The sequence below is a fragment of the Pelophylax lessonae genome (assembly GCF_965119305.1).
Source record: "Pelophylax lessonae genome assembly, chromosome: 4".
Taxonomy (NCBI): Eukaryota; Metazoa; Chordata; class Amphibia; order Anura; family Ranidae; genus Pelophylax; species Pelophylax lessonae.
In genome coordinates, this window is record NC_138771.1 from 307,790,913 (window position 1) to 307,808,786 (window position 17,874).

General features: G+C 48.9%; 1 protein-coding gene across 1 annotated transcript in view; it reads left to right on the plus strand.

The window, feature by feature from the left end:
• The window catches only part of CDC25C (cell division cycle 25C), an 82,789-nt gene extending 65,410 nt beyond the window's left edge, over positions 1–17,379 (plus strand). The window contains exons 14-15 of the mRNA XM_082254093.1: positions 5,705–5,816; positions 17,092–17,379. Of these exons, the coding sequence (XP_082110219.1) occupies positions 5,705–5,816; positions 17,092–17,232 (253 nt within the window). The 3' untranslated portion in view covers positions 17,233–17,379. The remainder of the gene's footprint in view (positions 1–5,704; positions 5,817–17,091) is intronic.
• The last annotated feature ends 495 nt before the right edge of the window (positions 17,380–17,874 follow it).

A 17,874-nucleotide genomic window follows, 5' to 3' on the forward strand; every position in this document is an offset into this window, starting at 1 on the left:
GTGCAGGCAAAACTTCTCCATCATACAGAATAGAAGAAGCATGTCCCTGCTGTTGCTCCTGTTTGCAACAAGAAAAATGAGGTTTGAAATATCTGCTCAGCACGGCCACTTCCCTATGTAACTTAAAAAGAAAGGTTTCCCCCTATATAATGGGACTTTAAAGGCTCAAAGTGTAAACCTATATTTTCTCTTTTGTTCATTGACGGACACAGCTCCCGATCTTCATAACCATTGGGTTATACTGCCCCCTACAGAAGTAGCACACTAGGCAGAAAAAAAAGTCCGGCTATGCCTATGGGCACTCCCAGGGGGGGTAATCTCCCTCTCTGCTATAGGTACTCAGTTTTTTTCTGCCTAGTCAGGAGTAAGGACCTAGTTCCTTCCTGGGATCTCTGGTCCTGGCAGTTTTTTTTCTTTTTAGAAAGAAATTTTCGCCTTTCAGGACACCACCTGGAGAGAGTGTAGTTCCACCCACATTCCCAGGAAACACTGCAGTCTTTAAATCCCTTCTTCCACCATGCCTTCAGTTATTGTTTTTCCTCCGACATGGTGGAAGCGCTGCTAGGGACCTTAGGGGGCTGCTAGGAATCGAGGGGCTAACTCCTCCTGAGGCCTGAGGGTACTGCAGCTCATTCTACTAGGTCAATGGCTGCTTCCTGGGCCGAAAGAGCCAGTGCTTCGCCTGAACAAATCTGCAAGGCAGCTACCTGGTCCAGTTTTTCTACTTTCCTTCGGCACTATAGGCTAGACTTACTTGTCAGCTCCAGATCAGGCCTTCGGTAGGAAAGTACTGCAGGCAGTGTTCCCGCCCTAGGGTAAGTTATTTGGCTATCCTCTCCAGGTGCTGTCCTGAAAGGCGCTTTAAGTAAACCTTAGACTTACCGGTGACGGTATTTTAAGATATGACTTGATAACCAGTTATGTTTTATTGTTATGTGCTCTGTTTTCCAGCATGTTGACGGCTACTCTAGAACTGAAGGCATGGGGGAAGAGGAGGGATTTAAAGATTGCAGTGTTTCCTGGGAATTTGGGTGGAGCTACCCTCTCTCCAGGTGCTGTTCTGAAATGATAGGCTTTTAGACTTACCGGTGACGGTATTTCTAACTAAGGTTTTTCTCCTGTTTTTCTTTCCTGCAAGATCTACAGTCAACTGCCGGAATGGACGATGGGCTGGATAATCTAGATCCAGTGGTCACCTCAGTGTGGCCAGCAAGTGCGCGCAGACCTCAGCTCTGTGCTAGGTCAGCCGTGACATTGCCCCACTGGACAGGGGATGGCCTTTAAATTAAACACCTTGGGAGGTCTCATACGATTGGGTCTTGGCCAAGTTTCAGCGTTCCTCCTGGCCGACAGCTCCCCCATTCCGATGGCGAAGGGTTCTGTCTGGAGCGGTGCCCGTCTCTTTCCCCCTGGAGGGTTTTGGGGTGGAAGTGGGCCCCCCTTTGGACGGTCGGAACCCCCGGGTTCCCCTCCTTCGCATCAGGCACCCCCTTTCATTTGTCCCCCCATCCTATCCCCCCCCCTACACACTGGTGCTGTGTGGGTGGTTTGGGCACCTCCTGTGGTGGGGCAGAGGGGTTCGCCGCCGGCGACTGATCGGCTGTGCGGGGGGGTTTGTACCTGGTGGTGGCTCCCTGTCCTGCCTAGGTCTGTCCTTGAGGCCTAGGGATCCCTCCTGGGTCCCTGGGAGCCTCGTGGTGCCGCCATTTTCTTGTAGCTTTTGTGCTTCAATGTACTGCAGCCATATTTGTTTAGTCCGGCTGCCATTTTGCGGTGGTTTGCTATTGAAAATAGTGGCGGCCATGACAGTGAAGCCCTCTGGGCGGTGATTTCAGGATTCCTCATCCCCTGGTGCTGACTCCTGGATCCTTTCATTTCCTTATAGCCACTCATGCAGTTCAGATTCTCCTGGTGACTGCGGTGCCTAGTTTCTGCTAGGCAGGGAGTCTGGTGGGGTCCTCTCCCTCTCTGCTGAGGATCGATTGCTGCTCTGTGACTGGTGACCGGGTGGTGCTGACAAAGTGGTGGGGGGGTTGTTCCTTAGCAGTGTTTTTACTCTTTTTTTTGTGGGGTCTCCCTGGTGACTCATAGAGTTTTTAGAGCACATCTCCCCACCTGATCCCCTCTCTAGGGCTGCGGGGCCTTTCAGGCCCCATCCATCCATCGATGCACTGACGGCAGTCCTGGAGTCAATTGTGTTCCAGGTTTCCTCCGGTTTCCAGAATAAACAAGGCAACCATGATTCTGGGTGTGGAGTCCCTGGCCTTTAAGGACCTGGTTGACAGGAAAACGGACGCTGTGACCTGCAATTTGTACACCCTAGCTAGTTTGGCACTGGGGTCGATATTCACCATTGTCCTGGTGTCGCAGACTCTGACCGAGTGGGCTAAGCTTTTATGCCATGGAGCTCCCCCCTGCCTTTGCTGAGCCGGTGGACCAGCTGGTCCAAGGGCTGCAGTTATCTGTGATGCCTCTTTGGATGCGGCTACCCTAGTGTCTCGGCTCTGGAGGATCCAAGCGAGCTGGGTCAGGCAAGTCAAAGGCAGGCTTCTCCAGATCCGCAGACAAGGCCCCTTCAGCAGGAAGGTGCACACTCACCTGCATCTGGGGTGGGGGACACGTCTTCATTGGGTCTTGGACTCCCCTGGTACACATTTGGTCCGGCTACAAGTTCGAGTTTCATTCTTACCCTCCGGTAAGGTTCTTCCTTCCGACGTGCGACTGTCCCCGGTCCGCTTACAGGTTCATTTTGGGGTGGTGCAAGACCTTTTCTTTACGGGTGATAGTCCCGGTTCCGACTTTGGAATGTTTTCAGGGGTTTTACTCAAACCGGTTTACAGTCCCCAGGAAGGAAGGCAAGGTGTGTCCGGTTCTGGACCTCAAGGTGCTTAACTGCTTTGTGAGGGTGCAGAAGTTCAGAATGGAGTCCGTTCGCACGTTGGAGGCTTCCTTGGATCAGGGTATTTTCTTGCTTTCCACATCAAGGATGCAAACCTTCACATTCCAATGTGTGTTGGTCTCAAGCACATCGTCCGGTTTGCTATGGGAGAGGAGCAATATCAGTTTGTGGAATTAACTTTTGGTCTCGCCTTTACTCCTCGGTCTTCACGAAAGTTGATTGCGGTACTGGGCTACTTGAACATCCTCCTTCTGCGAGTGGAGTCTCCTACTACTCTGGTGGAAAACCTGAAAATCGCCATATGAGCTTGAGGGAGTTTGGTTAAGTTCTGTATTTTCAGAAGTCTCTGGTTCTGTCCACAAGCTAGACTGTCTGGGTCTGACTCTGGACTCGGCCTTAGCCAGAGTGCTTCTTCCTCTGGACAAACTCCAGCTACTACAGGCTGCAATTCATCTCCTGCTGTCCAGCAGATGGTCATTCCTCTGGACTTGCATGCGGGTGCTGGGCCCGATGGTGTCTACCTTCAAGGCGGTTCCGTTTGCACAGTTCCATACGAGGTCTCTGCAAGGGATATTCTGGCCAAATGGGACAAGAATCCGCAGTCTCTGGTTCCTCCACTTGTATTGGACAGTGGTCACCACGGATGCCAGCCTGTTCGGTTGGGGAGGCCTCCTCAGCAGATATTCTGCTCAGGGGGATCTGGACACTGGAAGAGTACTGATCAATGTCTTTGAACTCCGAGTGATCAGACTGTGCCTGGAACATTGAACGATTCGTCTTCAGGGATGTCTAGTGCACATTCATTCGAACAATGCCAGGGCCGTGGCTTATGTCAGTCACCAGGGGGGCACAAGAAGTGTCCTGGCAGCTCTGGAGGTAGCCGGCATTTTAAGGTGGGCAGAACAGTTCGTCCCAGCTCGCTCCCCCGTTTACATTCCCTGAGTAGAAAACTGACAGGCGGATTACCTCAGTTGGCAGGCGTTGGACCAAGGGGAGTGGTCCCTTCATCCCGAGGTGTTTCATTCACAACATCCCAAGGCGGATCTGTTGGCTTTCGGCTCAACAGAAAGGTGCAGAGGTTTGTAGCTCGATCACAGGATCCTTTGGCAGACGCTGCAGATGCGCTTCTGGCCCCGTGGGATCAGTATCATCTGATTTTTCACCTTTTCCTCCTCTCAAGCTTCTGCCAAGACCTCTATGCAAGATCGAGGCAGAAGGGATTCCAGTCATCTTAGTGGCCCCAGACTGGCCACACAAGGCTTGGGACAGCAGATCTTCCCTGAGAGGAAGCTTCCAAGGACCAATCTTCCATCCTGCTTTACCGTCGTGAGTCTGTGTTTCCAAAGCTGTTGAAAGCTAGGAAACCTACTTCTAGGAAGATCTACAATGGTACGTGGAAGACCTACATTGCATGGTGTGAGTCTCTTGAGGTTCATCCTCTCTCTTGTTCTGTGGCTCGGATGTTGACCTTCCTTCAACGGGGGGTTGAGCAGAAACTGACCTAGAGTACTATCAAGGGTCAGGTGGTGGCCTTAGCGGTCTTATTTCAACGGCCCTTGGCCACTTATTCCCTGGTGCGTACTTTTTTTTTCAGGGAGTTAGGCACTTGACACCTCCAGTGCGGTCTCTGTTGCCGCCTTGGGGCCTTGATTTGGTGCTCTGTCTTTCAGAAGGCTCTTTTTGAGAATTTTCAGGAAATTCCCAGGCTTATGCTGTCCCAGAAGGTGGCCTTTTTATTGGCTAATCACCTCTGCGCGCAGGGTGTCGGAACTGGCGGTGTTATCCTGTCGTTCACCTTACCTGGTGATTCACAGAGGTTAGGGTGGTTCTTCGCCCCGGTCTGTCATTCTTTCCAAAGATTGTCTCTGTTTTTCATTTGATTGAAGACATTGTATTGCCTTCCGTGTCCCAGGCCTAAACATCCAAAGGAATTTGCCCTGCATACCTTGAATGTGGTCCGGGCAATAAGGGTGTACCTGGCAGCTACGGAGTCTTTCAGGGAGTTGGACTCTATATTTGTGCTCACGGATGGACCTTGTAAAGGGTTGTCCGCTTTCTCTGCGACCATTTCTGGATGGATTAGACAGATGGTGATTTAGGCCTATTCCATCAGGGGTCAGGTTCCTCTTTTTCCTGTCAAGGCTCACTCTACTAGTGCGCTTAGTGCCTCCTGGGCTTTCCATCATCTGGCATCAGTGTCCTACTCCTGTAGAGGGCAGTATAACCCAATATAAGAATATCAGGAGCTGTGTCCGTCAATGAACATCAGAGAAATTGATTTTACGGTAAGTCAAAAATCCCATTTTTTTTCTAGGTTCTCTTGCACACAGCTTTTGAAGGAGCTTGGCATGTAGGTCGTTTCAAACATCTTGTACTGAGATCTATTTCCTAAACTGTATACCAAAGCTTCTGTGGTATGCCTGAAGAAAAGGCAATTCGATGGAATCAAATGCCTTAGCAGTGTGAAAGGATACCTAAGCACTTGAATATGGGATATTGCCTACTAATTGCTATGATCTGTTTTCTGTGGATGTTTATGGATGATTCCCCTGGCATATGAAGGCTGTTCTATTGTCATGCATGATCAAAAGAATAACTGCATTTAGTCTAAGGGCTAGTATTTTCAGCCGCATTTTTATGACCGGTTTTAGGTGCCCCAGTAAAAATCTCCAGCTTTGTTGGGAACTTTGATTTTATTAAAGCTACCTTTCACAAAACCTATATCAGTTTGTATTTTGACCTACCTCTCTTTCGTCCTATAATTCATTTAATGTCACTTAGCCATACAAGTGTCTTCCATTAAAGGTGCCGTTTTTTGAGAGAGGAAGACCGGGCCAGGAATGAATATCCAAGTCTTCATTACCCAGAAGTGTATCTGCTTAAAGGGGGTTACAAAGACTTTTTCCCAGAATACAAGGTAGGACTTCATATCTGTGTTGCTGCTGTTTAGCATCGGTCTTTTCTGTCCTATATAATTTGTATTCTATGATTTTAGCCTTATTGCTGTTTGAGGATGCCTATCAAGTGTTTTTTTTTTTTTTTTTTTTTTTTTAGAAAGGCAATTATAAAAAAAAGGCAAGCATTCTAGCTTAGTCATCATGTAAATATTGCCTTTTCAAGCAGTGTTTTTCCATGTAACTTTAGAGTCGATGAAGGTAGCAGTGATGCTGCCTCTGTCCCCCGCCACCTCTAAGACTGAGAATTGAGCTATCAAAGATGCTTGATTCTGTGTCTTTAGGGAGCTCTGCCCTTCTTGCGCTCACTGGAGTGGTGAGCCGCTCACCTGCTCCCTCCTCATAGAAGTTAGACTGATGGCAGTAGGGGCTTATTGTTCAGCTCCCCTCAACTTCTCCTGTGAAAGCAGGAAGTGAGGAGAGTGACACTGGAGGTGGTGACATGAAGCCAGATAAGTGTTCAGGGATATGGGGGGGAGCCAGACCTGAAGGAATGGATTTTGGGGGGGGGGGAAGAAGGTGGGCACGCCATGTATTTTAATAGGGTGGGGGAGGATTTGGAACCATTGTCTGTTTTGTATTGTGTCCTTGTGCCAGTGGGGATAGTTTCTCCTACTTTGCATCTGTAGCAGTTGTCATTGGGACAAAGCTGGAGATAAAGTTTACTTTTTTTTTTTTTTTTTTTTTTTTACATCTTCTGCTGGAATGGTGATGAATGGAAATTTCTCTTTTGTTCATCGACTGACAATGCTCCTGATCTTCATGACCATTGGGTTATACTGCCCCTTACAGGAGTAGGACACTAGGCATAAAAAGAATCTGGCTACGCCTATGGGCAGTTGGCAGTCCCAGAGGGGTATACTCCCCCTTTCTGCTATAGTTAGTTTTTTCTGCCTAGTCAGAAGTAAGGACCTAGTTCCTTGCTGGGATCTCTGGTCCTGGCAATTTTTTCTTTTTAGATAGAAATTTCTATTTTGTTTGGACACAGCGCTCCATAAATCATAGCTAGTGAATTATATTGCCTCCACCAGGAGTAGGAGTAGACAGATCAAAAAACACATGCCCATGGGCTGTCCACAGCTGTTATATAACCCTCCTCCATTTTAATCTGTCTAGTCAGGAGTAAGGACCTAGGCTCCCCGCTGGGATCTCTGGTCCTAGCATTTTTTTTTCTCCTTCCTTACATCTTTTTTTTTGTTTTTTCTCTCGGCCTTCGCCTTCCCCTGCTCAGTCGGTCTCCTCTGATTCTGAGCTGGATGCCGCCGTGGATGTGCCCCACCCAGGGGGACTTAATAGCACACCCCCTGATCCATCCAATAGTGATGATGATTCCTTCATGGTCGCAGCAGCGAATGAACAGCCGCTGGTAGACGCACTTATTACTGCAGTGCGTGAGACCTTAAAGATGCTGGATGCGGCTGATGTAGCCACGGACGTTGCGGTGTTGTTTTCTTTGCATAAGTCGCATCATACTCCAAAGGTGTTTCCTTATTTGCCTTATTTTGACAGGTTTTCCTGTAAGGAATGGGAACAACCAAAATTACCCTTTGTGGTCCCCAAACGTTTTGCTGTACGTTACCCTTTTGAGGAGTCACGTTTAAAAAAAAAAGTGGACTAGTCCACCAGTGGTGGACCCTTCTGTTTCCAGGTTGAATAAAGCAACCATGATCCCACTAGAGGAATCCCCGTCCTTTAAGGACCCGGCTGACAAGAAAGCGGAGGCTGTGGCATGCCGCATGTTTAATAGCATGCTTACTATGGCATGTTCAGCATTGCGGCCAGTCTTTGCCTTAGCCCTGGTGTGTCAGACCCTAACTGAATGGGCCAAGCTTTTGCGCCAGGGCCTGGAGGGTGAGCAGGTCCCCACTGCTTATGTTGATTTAGCGGACCAGTTGGTCCATGGGCTGCAGTTTATTTAAGATGCAGCTTTGGATACAGCTGCTGTGCTGTCCAAACTTTGTTTCAGCGGTGGATTAGGCGCGTGCTCTGGCTTAAGAATTGGTCCGCAGACCAAGCCTCTTATTGATCTACCCTTTCGATCGCTTGTTTGGGGCTACCCTGGATGACACCATTAAGGGTATCACGGGGAGGGGGGGGAAGAGTACCTTTCTGGCTTAGTCAAGGAAAGGGAAGGAGCCTCACTGTAGACTGGGCCCTCCTTCTCAGCCCACAGAAAATTATTTTGTGCTTCTCGGATGGAGAATAAGGGAAATAGATCTTTTAAATCTTCCCCGTGAGGTTCCAAACAACCTGGGTCTGGTAAGCCTAAAGCTAGCTTCCCCGGACCAGCAAACAAGACTAGCATGAAGGTCTGCCCTCACCTATTATTGGGGTAGGGGGACATCTTCGCTGGTTTCTGGCCCCGTGGACATCATTGGTGAGCGTCAAGGAGATCCACAAAATATTTCTTTTGGGGGGTACCCAGAAAGGGGGACAAAGCTTGTCCTTTTCAGGTTTTTTTGGTCCTGAGTCTCCTTGTGCGGATTTAATTCCTGCAAAGGTTCAGGTGAGGTCTGAACTACCTAAGATGATTGTCCAGGGAGTTATCTTACCTAGGCCTGATTCTTTTTCTAACTAGAGTGGTCTTTCCTCTGTACAAACTTCAGGGACCACAGGCTGTGATACACCGGCTGCTGTCACACAGATAGTTCTCGCTCCCATTTTGCATACAGGTTTGGAGTCTGGTGGTAACCACCTTCAAGACAGTTCTGTTTGCACAGTCTTACATGCAGCTCCTTTAGCAGGTTCGACTCCACAGGAGGATACCGAAGTTCGTGACGAGGTCACGGGTCTTCTGACAGACGCCGCAGGCATCCAAGGGCCACGGTAAGGCCAGTATCATCCTCGGCTGAGGCTTTCGCAGTTCCTGTGAGGAATCAAGAGAGATGATCTTCCAACCATCCTGGTGGCTGTAAACATTCCTTGGGGGCTTCCTTGCCGACAAGACCAGTTGTCCCAAGGGCTGATACACCACCCTGCTTTAGTCGCTGGGTTTAATGGCTTAACTATTGAAAGCCAGGTACTGAGGGATAGAGGTCTGTCTGGATCAGTGATCCCTACTCTGGTGAAGGGGAGGGAGTAGTCTTCCAGCAAGATTTGCCATCGTACGTGGAAAGCATGTATTTCTTGGTGTGAGTCAATCAGCGCTCATCCTTGATCCTTTTCTGTGGCTCGGATCTTAACCTTTCTTCAACAGGGCATTCATCAGAAGTTGGCCTTGAGTACCATCAATCTTCTTTCAGCAACCCCTAGCCATTCACTCTTTTTAGTTCGTACCTTCATTCAGGGGGTTCGACATGTGGCTCCACCTGTATGGTCTCTCTTAACGCCATGGGATTTAAATTTAGTGTTTTCCGTTCTCCAGAAACCTCCATTTGAGAATATTCAGGAGATTTCCTTGCCTACATTATCCCAGAAGGTTACATTCTTGGTGGCTATTACCTCGGCCCGCAGGTATCGGAATTAGTGGCATTATCCTGTCGCAGTCCCTATTTGATGGTCCATAGGGATAAAGTGGTTCTTCGTCCCTGTCCATCATTCATGCCCAAAGTTGTCTCTGACTTAATTTGAATGAGGACATTGTGTTGCCTTCCTTGTGTCCCAAGCAGCCTCATCCCAAGAAATTTGCTTTGCATACCTTGGATGTGGTTTGTGCGATTCGGGTGTATCTGGCAGCTACTGAGTCCTTTTCGGAGGTCAGACACGCTTTTTGTGGTTATAGACAGACCGAGAAAAGGGCTGGCCGCTTCTTTGGCTACCATCTCCAGATAGATCAGACAGACGGTGACTCAGGCCTCTTGCATTAAATGTCAGGTTCCACCTTACTCTGCCATGGCGCATTCTACTCGGGCACTGAGTGCTACTTGGGCCTTCCGTCATCAGGCTTCAATATCGCAAGTTTGCAAGGCGGCAACGTGGTTGTCTGTGCATACCTTCACAAAATTCTATAAGGTAGATACTTTGGCATCTGCGGATAGTTATTTTGGCCAAAATAGTTTTGCAGGCTGCTGTTCCCTCTTCAGGGGTGTTTTTCCTTAAACTTTTATTTTTTTCAGACGGGGTTCCTGTGACCCGGTTAAGGCTTCGGTGTCCTGGTTAAGAGCACTTATGTTTAGCCTTGGGTTATTTTCCTCGCCCCTCATTTTTCATTTTGGCACTGCTTTTGGACGTCCCACTAGTTATGTTTAATGGAGCGCTGTGTCCGTCGATGAACGAAAGAAAATTGGATTTTTGTACTTACTGTAAAATCTATTTCTCATAAAAGGACACAGCTCCCACCCCTCCTATGGAGTTCTGATACTTTTTAATACTGCTTGCTACTAAACTGATTACCTAGAGCAGAGAGGGGGTAACCAGCTGAAGACGGCCTATGGGTGTAGCCAGGTGTTTTTTGTTCTGCCTAGTCCTACTCCTGGAGGAGGCAATATAACCCACTAGTTATGATTTATAGAGCGCTGTGTCCGTCGATTAACTCAGAGAAATTGATTTTACAGTTGGTACAAAAATAAAATTTTTTTTCTCCTGGTTTTTTCCTGTGAGATCTGCAATAAACTGCCGGACTGGGCGATGGGCTGGATGAGCTAGATCCAGTGGTCACCCTAGTCCTGGCCAGCAAGCGAGCTAGGTCGACCGCGACATAGCCCCACCGGATGGGAGCTGACCTGCCTAAATGTCTAGGAAGGTCGCATACGACTGGGTCTCGGCCTGAGTCGCAGTGTTCCTCCTGACCGACAGCCCCCCCATTTCGATGGTGACGAGTTTTGTCTGAAGCAGTGCCCGTCTAGTTCCTGGTAGGGTGAGTAGCTGTCCCCTCTCTCCCCCTGGAGGGTTTTGGGGTGGACGTGGGCCCCTCCTTGGGACGGTCGGACATCTGGGTTCCCCTCCTTCCCGTCAGGCACCCCCCTTCATCTGTCCCCCTCTGCCCCTCCACTTATGCTGGGGCTGTGTGGGTAGTCTGGTCCACCTCCTGCTGGGGTGGGGGCAGAGCGCTATGCTGGTGAATGGGGGCCGGGGGGGGGGGGGGGCTGTGCCGGCGATCGGCTGTGTAGGGGGGTTGTACCTGGTGGGGGCTCCTGTCAGGGCCACCTGTCCTCCCAGGGCCTGTCCTTGAGGCCTAGTGATCCCTCCTGTGTTCTTGGGAGCTTCGTGGTGCCACCATTTTGCTGTAGCCTGTGTGTTCCTTTGCACAGAGGCAATGTTTGTGTAGTCTGGCGGCCATTTTGCAGTGGTTTGCCATTGAAAATAGCGGCGGCCATGACAGTGGAGCCCTATGGGCGACGATTCCGGTGATGTGAGCCCCTCCTCATCCCCTGGTGCTGACTCTTGGATTTTTTTCACTTCCGGATCGCCGCTCGTGGAGTGCAGATTTTCCTGGTGGCTGCAGGTGCCTGTTTCTGCTGGGCGGTGAGTCTGGTAGGTTTCTTTCCCTCAATGCTGAGGATCGCTTGGTGCTTTGTGCCTGGCGACTAGGTGTTGCTGCCAGTGCGGTGAGGGTTGTCCCTTTGCAGTGTTACACTTTTTGTAGTGTCCCCCTGGTAAATTCATGGAGTCTTTGGAGCACATCTCCGCACTTGATCCCCTCTCTGAGGCTGCGGGGTCCTCCGGATCCCAACCGTCCATTGATGCACTGACGGCGGTCCTGGAGTCCTTTGTGTCCCGGGTGGAGATGGCTTTCGAGGGACGGGCTAGCAAAAAGCACCCCCTGCCTCATCTGTCTCCTCAGATCCTGAATCTGATTCAGCCACTGCAGACGTGGGTCACCCTGCTGGGTCTGCGACCACGCTCCCCGAATCCTCAGATAGTGAGGATGATTCCTCCACATCTGCAACCGTGCACAAAAAAGGTGCTGGTGGAAGCACTGATTGTATCTGTGCGTGAGACCTTGAAGATGGAGGACGCAGCTGCAACAGAGGCGCAGGTTTCCCTTGGCACTCACAAGCCATCTAGAGCGGCAAAGGTGTTTCCTTTCCCCGCCTAGGGACTAACAAAGCGACCCCTTGGGGTCCCTAAGCGATTTACTTGGCGTTACCCCAAAGAGGAGTCCCTTACTAAGACGTGGACTGTTCCACCGGTGGTGGACCCTCCGGTGTCCAGATTGAACACGGCAACCATGATTCTGGTGGAAGAGACCCCGGCCTTTTAGGATCCGGCTGACAGGAAGGCGGTGGCTGTGGCCCGCAATATGTACACTCTGGCTGGTTCGGTACAGAGTGGGCTTAGCTTTTACACCATGACCTGGAAGGAGAACATCCCCCCCCCCCCCGCCTTTGCTGAGCTGGCGGACCAGCTGGGCCAGGGGCTGCACTTTATCTATGATGCCTAAGGGCAAGGAAACTCGTCGTAGACGTGGGCTCTCCTTCTCGGCTTGTAAGACGTTTTTTCTTCCCTCAGGGTTGTCTGACAAGGGCTCAAAGCCTTTCAGGGCCTCCACTGGAGGATCCAAATTAACCTGGTCTGGCAAGCCGAGAGCTGGCTTCGCCAGACCCATGGACATGGCTCCTTCAGCATGAAGGTGCGCCCTCATCCGTGGTGGGGGTGGGGGGACATCTTTGCTGGTTTCCTGGTCCCGTGTACTTCCCTAGTACAAGTCAAGTGGGTCCACAAAGTCATTCAGTCCAGCTACTAGGTCGAGTTTCGCTCTTGTCCCCCGGCAAGGTCCTTTCCTTCCAACTTACGCCTGTCCACGGACCACTTATAGGGTCTGTTTGGGGGTGGTACAAGACCTGTTATTTCAAGAGGTGATTATCCCGGTTCCAACTTCGGAACGTTTTCAGGGTTTTTATTCAAACCTGTTTACAGTTCCCAGGAAGGAAGGCAAGGTGCATGTAATCCTTGACCTCAAAGCGCTGAACTGCTTTGTGCGGGTGCAGAAGTTCAGAATGGAGTCCGGCCGTGAGAAAGGAGCATTATCAGTTGTGGTGTTACCTTTTGGTCTCGCCTCTGCTACTCGGGTCTTCACAAAAGTGTTAGCCCCCGGTGTTGGCATTGTGGTCGTGGTACTGGGCTACTTGGACAACCTCCTTCTGCGAGCAGAGTCTCCTACTGCTCTGGTGGAAAACCTGGAAATCACCATACGAATTCTGAGGGAGTTCGTCTGGATTCTAATTTTCAGAAGTCTGCTCTGCTTTGGTTCCGTCCACAAAGCTGGACTATCTGTGTCTGACCCTGGACTCGGGTGCTGGGGCCGATGGTGTCTACCTTCAAGGCAGTTTCGTGTGCACAGTTTCATGCGAGGTCCCTGCAAAGGGAGATTCTGACCAAATGGGATAACACTCCGCAGTCCCTGGACAATCCGATCCGGCTGACCCTTCATTCTGTGGCGCTTCGGCTGGGCAAATCCTTCCTTCCCTTGTATTGGACAGTGGTCACCACGGATGCCAGCCTGTCCGGCTGGGAAAGCATCCTCTGCAAAAATTCTGCTCAGGGGATCTGGATACTGGAAGAGTCTAGACTACCGATCAATGTCTTGTAACTCCGTGTTCAGTGCGCATTTAATCGGACAATGCCACTGATGTGGCTTATGTCAATCACCAAGGGGGCACAAAGTGTCCTGGAGGGTCTGGAGGTAGCCAGCATTCTAAGGTGGGCAGAATGGTTCGTTCCAGCCCTCTCCCCTGTACACATTCCCTGAGTGGAAAACTGGCAGGCGGATTACCTCAGTCGGCAGGCATTGGACCAAGGGGAGTTTTCCCTTAATCAAAAGGTTTTTCATCAGTTGGGTCTCTGATGGGGTATCCCCGAGGTGGATCTGTTGGCGTCTCTGCTCAACATAGCAGAGTTGCCATCTAGACAAAGGAAAGCCTGTGGATGTGGTGTATCTGGACTTTGCAAAGGCATATGACACAGTTCCCCACAAACGCTTACTGTACAAACTAAGGTGCATAGGTATCGACCATAGGGTGAGTACCTGGATAGAGAACTGGCTCCAGAGGAGAGTCCAGAGGGTGGTGATAAATGGGGAGTACTCAGATTGGGCGGGTGTGGAAAGTGGGGTTCCCCAAGGTTCTGTCCTGGGACCAATCCTGTTTAATTTATTCATAAAACACCTAGAGGAGGGGATATCTAGCACAATCTCAGTATTTGCGGATGATACTAAACTAAGCATGCCAATATCTTCGTTGCAGGATGTGGAAACCTTACAAGCAGACCTGAACAAAAGATGAGGTTTAATGTTGAAAAATGTAAAGTAATGCACTTGGGTGTCAGAAACACGAAAGCAAGCTACTCACTAGGGGGGACCTCTGTGTGAATCTAAGATGGAAAAGGACCTGGGGGTCCTAATGGACAACAGGCTTGGCAGTGGCATGCAATGCCAAGCCGCTGCAAGCAAAGCCAACAAAATACTGGCATGTATAAAGGGGATTCACTCCAGAAATAAAGAGATTATTCTCCCACTCTAAAAGACCCTGGTCCGGCCACATCTGGAGTATTCCGTCCAGTTCTGGGCACCGGTCCTCAGGAAGGATGTGCTGGAGCCAGAGAGAGTACAGAGAAGGGCAGCAAAAATAATTAGGGGAATGGAGGACATCCGCTATGAGGAAAGACTACAAGCATTGAACTCTGGAGAAGAGGTGCTTGAGGGGGGATATGATTTCAATGTACAAATACTGTACTGGTGATGACTGAAGCGTAAGGAACAAACTTTTCAGAGAAAGGGAATACAATAAGACTCGTGGCCACTCACTAAAACTAGAGGAAAAAACGGTTTAATCTTAAAATACGTACTTTACTGTCAGAGCAGCAAGGATGTGGAATTCTCTTCCACATGCAGTAGTATCAGCAGGGAGCATCGATAGCTTCAAGAAACTATTAGATGGGCACCTTAAAGACCACAACATAATGGGCTATACAATGTACGGTTAACATCAAACACACACACTCTCTCACACACACACACACACACACACCATAGGTTGAACTGGATGGACTGATGTCTTTTTTCAACCTCAAAAACTATGTAAATATGTAACTATGTAACAGAAAGGTGCAGAGGTTTGTGGCTTGGTCACGGGATCCTCTGGTGGATGCCGCAGACGCGCTGGTGGCCCAGTGGGAGTCAGTATTGTCTGATTTTACACCTTCCCTCCTCTCAAGCTTCTGCCAAGACTTCTATGCAGATCGAGGCAGAAGGGACTACGGTCATCTTAGTGTCTCCGGACTGGCCTCGCTGGGCTTGGTTTGCCAATCTGGTGCGGCTGGTCGCCATTGTTCCTTGGAAGCTTAATTTCAGGAAGGATCTGCTGTCCCCAAGGACCAATCTTCCATCCTGTTTTAAAGTTGCTGGCTTTGACAGCTTTGCTGTTGAATGCCAGGTAGTGATGGATAGAGGTTTATCTGAGTCTGTGATTCCTACACTGTTAAAAGCTAGGAAATCTACTTCTAGGAGGATCTACCATCGTACATGTAAGACTTGCATTGTGTGGTGTGAGTCTTTTGAGGTTCATCCTTGCTCTTTCTCTGTGACTTGGATCTTGAGCTTTCCAATGGGTGGTTGAACAGAATTTGGCCTGGAGTACCATCAAGGGCCAGGTGTCGGCTTTGGCGGTCTTCTTCGAACGACCCTTGGCCACATACTCCCTGGAGTGCACCTTTCTTCAGGGGGTCCACATTTGGTTCCTCCAGTGCTGTCTCTGTTGCCGCCTTGGGACCTCAATTTGGTGCTTTCGGTCATCCAGAAGCCTCCCTTTGAGAATCTTTGGGAGATTTACTTGCTTACGCTGTCTCAGAAGGTGGCTTTTTTGGTGGCTATTACCTCTGCGCGGTATCCTGTCCACCTTACTTGGCGATTCACAGAGATAAGGTGGTTCTTCGCCTCTGTCTGTCATTCCTTCAAAAGGTTGTCTCTGATTTTCATTTGAATGAAGACATTGTGCTGTCTTTCCTGTGTCCCAGGCCAAAAAATCCAAATCAAATTGCCTTGCATGCCTTGTATTTGGTCCGTGCAATTAGGTGTACCTGGCAGCTACGTAGTCTTTTTAGGAAGTCAAACTCCCTATTTTTGTGCTTAACGATGGGCCTCGGAAAGGATTGTCCGCTTCCTCTTCGACCATTTCCAGATAGATCAGACAGGGTTATTCATGTCTATTCCATCAGGGGGTCCCCCTTTCCCTGTCAAGGCACACTCTACTAAGGCGCTTAGTGCCTCCTGGGCCTTTCGTCGTCAGGTGTCAGTGACGCAGGTTTGCAAGGCGGCCAACTGGTCATCGGTGCACACTTTCACAAAGTTCTATACAGTGGATGTGTTGACATCTGCGAATGCTTTTTTTGGCCACAAGATTTTGCATGCTGCTTTTTAGATGACCTGATCCTCTTTGAGGGTGTGTTTGTGTTTTTTTTTTTTTTTTTTTTTTAGGTGGGCTTCAGTTGTTTTTGGTTGTTGCCTGGTTGGCTAATGTTTAGCCTTGAATTTTTTTCTGTCCCCCCCCCCCCCCCCCCTCGGGTTTAACACTGCTTTGGGACTTCCCAATGGTCATGAAGATCAGGAACTGTGTCCGTCAATGAACAAAAGAGAAAATGGGACTTTTGACTTGCTGTTAAATCCATTTCTCTGATGTTCTTTGACGGACACAGGACCCACCCCTCTGTGGAGTTGAGAATTCTTCTGACACTGCTTGTAACAAAACGGAGTAACTATAACAGAGAGGGGGAGTATACCCCCTGGGACTGCCCATAGGAGTAGCCAGATTCTTTTTTTGCCTAGTGTCCTACTACTGTGGGGAACAGTTCACACCCCTCAGGTTTACCACTGCTTTGGGACGTCGCAATGGTCATGAAGATCAGGAGCTGTGTCCTTCAATGAACATCAGAGAAATGGATTTTACGGTAAGTCAAAAATCCCATTTTCCCCCTCACTTTGGGTAGATGTATTTTGTCATCTTGTTTGTCTTCAGGACAGGGAAGGGAAATGTAGAACAACCGTTAAAGGTTCAATCCACTCAAACCTAATCTCTTTGCACATGGCAGATACTGAGGAGTCAACTTGGGGATACTGTTGTTGGACTTCTGTACTGGAAATCCTGGCATATAGGCATATCCTCCTAGTTTTTTATTTTTTTTATTTCTTGTTATTCTGGGCCATTGACCTTGAAAACATATGTAGTTTAGAAACGTCAGAAGTCTTTATCTGCATACTTGTTGAGTCATTGAAATAAAGTAACTCACTCAGGGACTCCCTATTTGTGGCTTGTGGCAGAATAAAGGGAATAAACACTTTGCTTACCTTTTTTGGTTCTTTCATAGATGTTGTGTGAGCCTCAGGGATACTGCCCTATGCATCACCAAGATTACAGAGAAGAACTGCTAAAATGCCGTACAAAGAGCAAATCCTGGGCAGGCGATCGTAAAAGGAGAGATCAAATCACCAGACTGATGAAGCTGTAATGTGGCAAGTGTAAACTCCACCGCACTCCTGTAGCTGCTCATCTATTTTCCAACTCTGCTGCTTGCACTGCCTTAAAAGACCTGAAATGGCTTGACTTGTACCACTGACACTGTGAACATTTTTTATTAAATATATTCTTGTAAAAATATGGCAGTGTGGAAAATGCATTTGTGTGATGTGGACTGACAACCTAACCATCTGCGAATGCAAAGGAGCGCTGGAAATGATCAATCATGTATCTTGGCTTTCTTTATTACTTATGTTTAGGATCTATTTAATTGTCTACATGTTTGCCTTAAATGCATGTAAAACCTAACAAACTCATTTTTTTCCCCTTTGGTCTAGTAAATGTACTATTCAAATGGTTTTCTTATACCTGTTTGGTAAGTGCAAAAATACTAGGCAATGCTGCCCGAAGTCCAGTGAGCTTATTCCCTGTACACTCTGTAGTTTTATCCTGAGCATCCCTGTATTATGGGGGGCCATGCTGCTTCTCTATACAGTACAATGAGGGCAGGAAGCATGTACTGGCAGGATCACCAGATAAAAATAAATGAGGGGAAAAAGGTAATGCAATGACCACATCTCGACTGACGATCTTTAATATATTAAATTTGTATTCTTGAATCTAGCAACACTTA